This window comes from Sturnira hondurensis, unplaced genomic scaffold, assembly GCF_014824575.4.
Source record: "Sturnira hondurensis isolate 20B ecotype Veracruz unplaced genomic scaffold, ASM1482457v3 Scaffold0020237, whole genome shotgun sequence".
Taxonomy (NCBI): Eukaryota; Metazoa; Chordata; class Mammalia; order Chiroptera; family Phyllostomidae; genus Sturnira; species Sturnira hondurensis.
Genome location: NW_028092868.1, coordinates 56,586 through 66,032, shown reverse-complemented (window position 1 = coordinate 66,032; position 9,447 = coordinate 56,586). Strand labels below are relative to the sequence as shown.

Below are 9,447 nucleotides of genomic sequence, written 5' to 3'. Positions count from 1 at the left end.
AGAGGTGGCTTCAAAAGCCTGCGGGGCCTCACTCTGAACGGACAAGACGCACAATGCAAAACACTGTTCCTTGGGGGCGGGCACAGCACATGAATGCAGGTCGCCCAGTCACCGAAACAGCTTGGCTCTGGCCGTCCTAACCTCCCTGCAGAGAAGGAGACAGAGTGGGGTGTGAGATGATCACTCCTCAAACACAGAGTGATTTAACACCACCACTGGCTGTGGGACAGGCTAATTTGCCCAAATCACTATGCTCGGGTTTTTCCACACACATTAATTTGTTTGCTCGCACATGACAACAGCAACATTTGTTGGTGACAGGATTCAAAGGCCTGGGCGTTGCAGCTAGCAAGAGAACACGACTCAAGGCCCACCCCACAGCCAGTCCAGCCCGGCAGCTCCCACCCCATCAATGACCACAAACAGGGGAATCGAAAGGATCCCTTTCAGTCCGTGGCTGCCTTGAAGGCCTGGTGCAGTGTTGGATCCAACTAAGTTTACACCTTTTACTTAAACTTCTGCTATTCCTTCCATCTCAGATCTTTGGAAGCACTGAATGTGATGGAAATGTGGTCATGTGGCCAAGACAGCAGTCTGGAGCCTGTGGTTGACTGGTTATATTTTTAGGATTAAAGGGGACCTCCATCAAGCCTCTTTCTTTTATTCTGAACCCCAGTCTCCCAAATATGGGAAGGAAAATCCACAGCGGCTTGAGGGAGAGGGAGAAACCTGGCTTGCTTGTCAGAGGAACCAAGATTTGAATCTAAGCTTCAGCACCTCCTCGTTATATGACCTTCAATGAGTTACTTAACTTCTTTGACGCTTGGTTTTGAATCTATAATATGGGTATATCAATAAATACCTGCTCATTTCATTATTTCGTTCCTTTGACAGACATCTATTGAGTGCCTCCCATGGACCAGATAACGTGCTAGGTCTGAGTCCACTGAGTGAGCAGAACGACGTAGCCCCTGCATGGAGCCGTGATCTGCTGTGAGGAGTAACTAAAACGCTCTCAGGGATGGGCCTGGCTTATAACAGGAACTCAGTAAGTGCTCTGCGTTGACCAGAAAGATAGCTACTGACACTCAATATTGTATTAATAGGCATTAATTCCCTGTTCATTGATCCTCCTCCTGTCTTAGGGCCTCTGCACGTGACGTTCTCTCTGGGCTGTTTTTTGCTCAGCGATTGACTTGGCCCCTCTTTGACTTCATTTGTCCCTGTACGCAAGTGTCGCCTCCTCAGAGGGCTGCTCCTAACCACCTGTTGAAGCAACCTCCTGGGTTCATCACACTCTGTGCAATTATCTCACTTTAAACCCATCCTTAATAGGTCTAAACATCATTTAAACGTATTTGTGATAAGTTCCTCTTAGATTTAGGGCAAATTTTTGTACTAAAGTGCTACAATATTACCGTAGTTTTAAAAGATAGACTTGAAAAGACTTTACAACAAAAGATATAGGACGGTCAATTAGCATACGAAAATATGCACAACCTCACTAGTCAGCGGGAGAATTTGTAACAGACGGTGCTGCTGAGCGTAGCCAAGAACAACCAGCACTCACACACACGCCCAGCGGGAACACAAAACGGTACAACTCGGGACAACTCTTCAGGAGTTTCTTACAGTCAAACTCTATACTACCACACAGTCAGTAAACCCACTCCTGAATGTTCGTAGCAGCATTATTTATAATTCACAAACTTATAAGAACTAGTAACAACCCAAATGTCTATCAGCAAAGGAGTGGATGAACGAAACGCAACTCGCCAGCCTGCGCGCACATGGCGCAGCACTCCCCCGCAACACAGACACGCAGACTGCTGACCACACACAGGGCCCTGGGTGGGTCGCATGAGCACGGGCCAGGCGAGACAAGACAGGCCGAAGGCTACCTGCTGTGTGGCTCTGTGTTCATGACGTTCTGAAATCAGATGGGTGATCCGGGATGGGAGTGGAGTGGAGGATGAGGGTTGGCCACACAGTGGCATGGGTTTTTTGGGTTTTTTTTTGGTGGGGGGGAAACTGGAAATATCTTGAGTGTGAATGTGGTTATACAATTATATCCAATAGCTAAGACTTATCAAAACGTATAGCTAAAATGTGAGAATTTTATTGCTTGCATATTAATCCTTAATAAATCTGTTACATTGCCCTTACTCTGGTGGCTCTGTTGGTTGGGTGTCATCTGGCAAAGGGAAAGGTCACTGGTTCGATTCCTGGTCAGGGCACATGCCTGGGTTGCGAGTTTGGTTCCCCAGTTGGGGTGCATACAAGAAGCAGCCAGTCGATGTTTCTTTCTTACACTGATGTTTCTCTCCATTTCTCCGTCCCTTCCCCTCTCTCTAAAAGTAAATAAGTAAAAAATATTTTTTAAAGCTGTTACAAACATTTTAAACATACAGGCAGATATACATAAAGAATAACTGTGCTTATCTCTTGTTGTGGGACTTGGGTGCTTTTTATTTTCGTTTCTTTTTTATCTGAATTTTGTAAAATTTCCACCATGATTTTCTAGCACTTCTGTAGAAAGAGAAGAAAACCAACAATAAAATGCCATAAACATAAATAATTGGATTATTCAACAAGGAATCTATTGTTGATTCAACATTGTTTGCTTGTAATTTGGCCCATTTGGTTCACCTCCTTCTCATCTGTCTTTCCTCAGTGGCACTTCTGAGGGGTGAGCTGAGGAAATGGATGCAAAAAGGTACAGAGCTTAATAGCAACGCTTTGTCCATCCAGCTCTCGGTTTGGCTCTCACCTTGATTTTTGGATGAATACACAGTGGACTAATGATAGGGGGGCTCTCATCCGACTCTGCCAACTCTGCCCTCTATTCCAACCCAGATCAAGTTTCAAGTCTCCCAAGCCCCAAGAGAAAGTCCTCAGCGTAGGGCTGGGCGGGTTGTGGTTTGTGGGGTCCAGGCTGGGCACCCACCTCCAGCTCGCGTTGGTCTGTCAAGTGGTGCGTGGCCTCGGCGAAGTCAAGAGGCTATTCATCAGTGGAGACCGACGATCAGCATGACCTCTCGAATTGCACACAGCAAGACAGGACACAGAGTACCGGCAAGAGCCCCTCTAGAGTGTGGAAGCTTAGTGTCAAGAGGCTGCTGGCCCTTTGCCTCTGTCATACATCCACTTCATCTCCAAACGTCCTGCTGCTGAAAGGCCAGTCACCTTAGGAGACCTGACTGGCCTGCAGGTGGAGGACGGGCTGTCCTGTCCGGGAAGTCCACATCGCTTGTGTGCTTCGGGTAACTGGACAAGGCCCCTGACAGGGCCCAGGTACCTGGACACAGGATTCTGGTGAAGGTAACAAAGTTATACTTATAAAAATAGCTTCATAAAATATCATCCTGTAGAGAAAACACACAATTTTCTAGCCACTTTAGTTAATAAGTAAAGTGCAGTAGGAGGAGCTCAGAGCACTGGGGTGGGTGTGGGGGCTGGGGAGAGACAATCACAGCTTCCCTCAGAGACTCTGCTTTGTCCCTAAATGCCAAGTTGGGAGAAATCCCGGTCCCCACTCTGGGGTCTCTGTCCTCAGGATTCACACAGGCACCATGTTCAGGAACTTAAAACTCCACACATTATTCACAATAGTCAAAAGGTGGAAACGACCCAAGTGTCCATTGACGAATGAGTTGTGTTAGTGGTGGAAAAAATGGCACCAGGTGTTAGCCTTGGTTCAGCAACCTCAGTTCCTGAGTTCTGGCTAAGAGAAGAATTCAGAGCCAAGACTCAAATTATAAGAGAAAGTTTATTTAGAAAGTCACAGAGGTAGAAGTGAGCTGTAAAGAAATGGGCTCAGGAACAAGCTACAGAGGCAAAAGAAGGGCCCTTGGCTTAGGAGAGACAGAGAGACAGACACAGAGACAGATGGAGACAGGTCCTCCCTCTTGGGAGCTTTTATCTGAAGTCTCAGGGAAGGATCCCAGTAAGACGTGGTCTCCACCGATTGGTTGGCACCAGGGGAGGGCATCATCAGTCATTGCAGCTGGTCCTGATGTCAGCCGTGGCATCCTGGTTCTTCTCTGTCTAGTTTTGCCACTTTTCTGGGCCTGGAGCTGAAGCACAGCTTGAGGCCCAGATGTCATCTCCAAAGGCTAATGCTCAAGGGAGTGGCTGTGCAAGGGCCTGTAGTTGCGCCCATCACTAGGCACCCAGTGTTCTCGGCCCTGGTGACCCTCTGCCCCTGGCCCATCATTCCTTCTCCTGTCATGCCTACCCAAACTGCCTTCTGCAAGGGGATAGACTAAATGCAGTGTACACCTATACAGTGGAATATGTCCAGCCTTAAGAAGGAACAGGGTACTGATATGTGCTGTGACATGGATGAACCTTAAGATGCGATGCAAAGTGAAAGACCAGTCGCAAAGGACAAGTACTGTATAACTTCTTCTGCATGAGGCACCTAGAGACAGAGAAGGTAGTACAGGGGCTGGGAGGAATGGGTACAGAGAGGCCGTTGGGGGTGGTAAGAAATGTTCTGGAAATAGTAATGACGGTTATGCAGCAGTGTGAAGGTACTTGATGTCCCTAAACTGTGCACTTCAAAAATAATTATGAAGGTAAATTTTATGTTGTGTGTATTTTACAACATGTACAAAACCAAAACATTTCACAGGTACCCACAAAGCCTTACCCCCTTACATAGGCATCACATCACACCACTTACCATTTAGATCAGATCTCTAAATAGGCAGGCATAGCCTTTGATTGGTTTTTAAAAAGAAATAAAACTAACAGCAAAATATACCAGTTAGGACCTAGTGCAGCTTTCTTGGCAGGCACTGTCTTTCAAAGCATGGCGTCTTCGTGGGGAATGAAACAAAGGGGCCTTGGTGGAAAGGCTGGCTTGGGTGAGCATCCTGGTCTCCCCTAGCGGTAGAGGCTGAGTCTGTGGTTGGGGAGGCCATGCTCCAGGAGAAAGAAGTACTACTCCAGAAGAGTGACCAGGCGGTGTCTCTGGACAGACTGCACCCACAGGGATGAGCATTTGGGCTTGAGATTGCCCTTTCTCTGGACTATTTTTAGAGCCTGGAGTCAATGTTATTGGCAGTAAGTAGCCAGCAGCCCTCTGGCCTATGTGACACATGACACTGACACAGCACCAAAAATGGGGCCCATACACGCACTAGCTAATGAGGGACAGGATGGCACGCCCTCTCCTGAGACCCTCCTCTCTCACTCCCGGACACCTGAGCTGGGTGGGATCGCGAAGGACCTTAGTGTCTGGGTCCCCTGTTCAACACGTGGGTTCGGAGATACTGTACACAGAGCAGCTCCGGCCAGGTATTAAAAGAGTCAACACAACAGACTCATTTCCCAGGCCAGGAATTTGACGGTGGGGATGCTGGTTCCAACATTCTGGTTCGTCTTTAGGCAAAAATCCTCCCTGCCATCCCCAAGCCACCTTTCCAGAGAGGCAGGAAGCAGTCAGTGTAGGAAGAAACCACCAGAAGACAAATTTGAACCCTGCCCCGCTGTGGCCTCTCCCCTTGGCCCCTTTAAGCCTAGGTTACTTTGTGAAATGGCAATAATATTTTCTACCTCATTTGCATGACTCAACTGGAACAGTGTCTGGGGACTTGCTTAGAAGGGATTACACAATCGTTTAGAAATGTCCTTCTGTCCCATGTCTGTACTTAAAGTGGCATAAACAAGATTAAGTCATTGTTTGTAGATTAAGGAAACAATTGAAGACCTGGAGTTCCGTCCTCTGCCCTGATTTCTGGTGATGTTTCTTTTTTGTTCACTAAAATTCTAGCAACACTGTGTTTTCTATAGAAATGCAGGGAGATATCAAGTTTATTGGGGCTGTGCAAGGATCACTGAGGCAACCCCATTTCCTCCCATCCCCTAAACCAGGGGTGTCAAACTCATCTTCACTGGGGGCCACATCAGCCTCACAGTTGCCTACAAAGGGCCCAGTGTAATGTTAGGACTGTATAAATGTAACTACTCCTTAACTGTTAAGCGAGAGCTCGGCACTGCCACTGGGTAGAAAAGAAGCAAGGGGCTGGGCTGGATGAAACAAGGTGGAGGGCTGGATTCGGCCCTCGGGGCTTGTGTTTGCCACCCACGCTCTAGAAGAAGCCTCTTTTCTCCAAAATGACGCAGGCACACTGGGTGAGCGTCACAGTACACAGGGGGCCTCCTGGTTCCCGGCCCTGTTTAGGGGACATGAATCATCCATGTTGGGGAGGGATTTAGTGTTTGTCGTGCAGGAGGCCCCGAAGGGCACACTGGCTTTGTCTGGCCAACGTCCTCCCCACACATTCTCAGGAGGGGACCATGGAAAAAGGCCCAAGAAGGCTTTGTGCTTGCAGCTCCAGTGAGCAGATGTGTTTCAAAGGCAGAAAAGGGGTCCTGTGCTTTCCCTTCCTCCTGTCCATGAGGAAACTGATACTTCCATGTGACCTTGAAGCTAGCAGCCTGTCACATTGTAAGTTCTTGCCTGTGCCCCCGGGGGATGGTGGTGAGCCCCCTGTGAGGAGAGGAGAGAGGACAAAGTTTCCCAGCCCCACCCCCACAGGGCTGAGACCCAGAGGGCAAGACCCAGAGTACCTGCAGGTACTGATGCATGCTCTTCAGAGTACATTCAACGTCTGCAGCTGCTCAGGCATGAAGTCCTGTTGCAGTACTTTGGGGAGAAGTGAATTGCCCTGGACACCAACAAGACACACCCACAAGACACTGCCACATAGGCAGCAGGGGCATACCATGCTCATCTTGGAAGAAGTCAAGGGGCGGAGCTTCAGTAACACAAGAGACTCCAGAAAGTGGACACAAAGAATCAGATGTGCAGGCCAGCTGCTCTTTCAGCTTCTTTCCAGCAGCCTGATTAGCATTTATGCATCTCACTATGCTCCACTATAATGGGCAAGGCCAGAGATGACAAAATCACAGAGGCACTGGAGTTGGCTGTGCTCCTGCGACATTTCCAAGTGAGGGCCAGGGCTAGCCACAGGTCTCCCAGGATTGGTCTCTTGTCTGCAGAAGGGAGAAAGGGAAGGCCATTCCCAAAGTGTTATTGTCACCAAACAAAAGTGGGGCTTGGCTGCCCAACGCCACCCACAGGCAAATTCCAGAAACAGAGGCTGGTGAAGAAAGAGAGGTCTTTATTTAAAGGCTGCACAACTTGGGAGAACAGGGAATTCCCCATCTCCAGGCTCATCTCTTCCACAAAATACCAAAAAAAAAAAAGCTGTTCCCCAAAAGGCCAAAGCCCAAAACAATGCCAGAATTCCTCCTCCACCCTCATCAATCCCTTGGAGCCCGAGGTAGCTAAGCAGGCGGCTCTCTGGCTTCAGACTCCCTTCTGGGATCCATGTGTGTCATTGGAGCTGCCATTAACCACGCAGCTTCCTAGGCCAGCCAATCTGCAAACGCTCCAGCCAGCACGCCCCACCCCCTCCAGTGGGTCCAAGAGGGCCCGCCACTCTCTTCCTTTGGCTTGTATCTTCCAGCCCAAACTTCCAAGCTCTGGGAGAGTCCGGCCCTCCAACCAATCCCATCTCTTTCTCAAGCTAGACTGACTGATCTTTCTCCCGCACAGCACCTCCCCCTGCCGCCATCTTGACCTCTAGGGTATTTACGGCTAGCTGCTCTGGTCTCACCCCCACTCAGGGACCAGGAGAAGAAGGGCTTTTCGCTTTGCCACTCACCCTTGCTAGCCTTGCGCGTGCTCAGAGCAATGGCTTCCTCCTGCTGCATCTTTGCCCGGGGGTGGGGCAATCTGTTTTCACAGCCACACTAGCTTGGTTACCCGGGCAATACAGCACTGCCCCCTCCACCCTGCTCCTGCTCACACCCCCAGTACTGGCCAGGTTACCGGTATCATCATGAGAATTCCACAGGATGAAGTTCCTGGCATCTACCGCACAGAAGACTTTGGGGGAAACTTGGCCCCTCTTCCCTCCCCTCCTCTCTCTAAAGGGGAGGCAGTAGAGAAGATACCATTAGCAGCTGCCCACTGCCTTGTATTTGAGAAGGAGAAACCATGGCACCCTCTTCAAAACCGCACTAGGCTGCTGTCACGTGCAGGTCTTATATGTCCAGTCCCGGCCCTCCCATTTGGGGGTTGCCCTCCCATTGGCACTCAAATGCCCCAGGCTGAGAGCAGCCAGGGCCCTCCCCAGCTGAGCCACGGTGGGCAGTCAGGTCATGGTGTGGCAGGAGGCAGTCAGGCCTGGAAGAGCCTGCTGTGGAGCCCCTCCTCAGAGGCAGGCCAGAGTCCCCAGGCAGCGTCTTTACCAAACCCATGCGAGCAGTAGGCCCTCTGGTGGCTCCCCTACTGCAGCGGGCAGAGCCAGGCACGGAGGGCAGCCTGGAAGCCATGGCAGGAGTTCTTGTTGAAGTAGCCATGGATGGTGGGGTTGGCGCTGCTGTTGAAGAAGGCCAGCCAGTGGGTGAAGGGGAAGGAGTAGGAAGCAGTAGACAGGGACCAGGTGCCGCTGCGCCTCACTGAGCTGCTGGGGGTGGGTGAACAGCGCAGTGCCCAGAGCGGCAGCCGAGACAGTGTGAAGGAGAGTGCCCCCAAGACTAGCACGCGCACAACCTTGGCCTTGTGCCGGAGCCCCCGCCTGCCCCCAACTGCCCTCCTTGCCCACTTGGATGGGGCCCAAGGCCTTGACAAGCTTGTGGGTATACATGACCATGAAGAGTTTCAGCGGGGGAAGAGCAGGGCGATGTAGACCTGGCGCACGCCCTTCTCAGGCCAGGCCTCCCAGCACAAGAAGAGCGGGGAGGAGCGGTTGTGGGTGTCCACCAAGAAACGGTGCTCCCTGTGCCTGGCAGCACGGCAGCGGAGGTGCCCATGATGAGCAGGGCCAGGGCCCAGGTGACTGTGATGGTGACCAGCTTTTCTGCAGGGCCAGCTTTTCACAGAAAGGGTGCACAATGCCGCGGGATCTATGGGAAGGGAGAAAAGAGAAGCAGGGGCTCTGGGAGGGTCCCAGTCATTCCCAGGGGAGAGCCAGCCCTGGCTGAGGGCTGGCCTTGGGGCACTTTACATTCCTCATCACATCTTAATGCAAAGAAAGCTCTGATGTTAATTAGGTTAGTCTGCAAGCAATTGGTTTCTCACCTGTGAGGAGTCAGCTCTTGGTCTCCTTAGCCAAGAAACAAACAAACAAAAAAGACTTAAGAGAGTGGGGAGGAGGATACTGCAGGGGGCGTGGGAAATATGAATGCTGTTTGTGCACTTCTGGGAGTAAGCTATCTGGCGCGTAGTAGAGCTATTGGTCTGTGCATTCTGTACCTGAGTAGGCCAGCTAAGTAGGTGTATCAAAGGAAATTTTTTAGCTATTTATGGATTCTTCAGGAAACTTTCAAACCTACACTCAGGCTGTCCCTATGTCATCTTGGCCCCTGGATCTTGGCCACTGGCCTTCCAACAGTACCTTCAATATTAGGACAAGTCTGTACCATTTC

The 9,447-nt window shown here is 50.4% G+C and overlaps 1 protein-coding gene across 1 annotated transcript; it reads right to left on the bottom strand.

Moving 5' to 3' along the window:
• Positions 1-8,197: 8,197 nt before the first annotated feature.
• NPFFR1 (neuropeptide FF receptor 1) lies at positions 8,198-8,925 on the bottom strand (the record flags this gene model as incomplete). The annotated part of the gene is given in 7 exon segments (XM_037029137.1): positions 8,198-8,449; positions 8,451-8,506; positions 8,509-8,612; positions 8,614-8,689; positions 8,692-8,799; positions 8,802-8,876; positions 8,879-8,925. Coding segments are annotated over 7 exon segments (718 nt in total), but the record flags the coding sequence as incomplete, so codon positions are not given.
• Between the last annotated feature and the right edge of the window lie 522 nt (positions 8,926-9,447).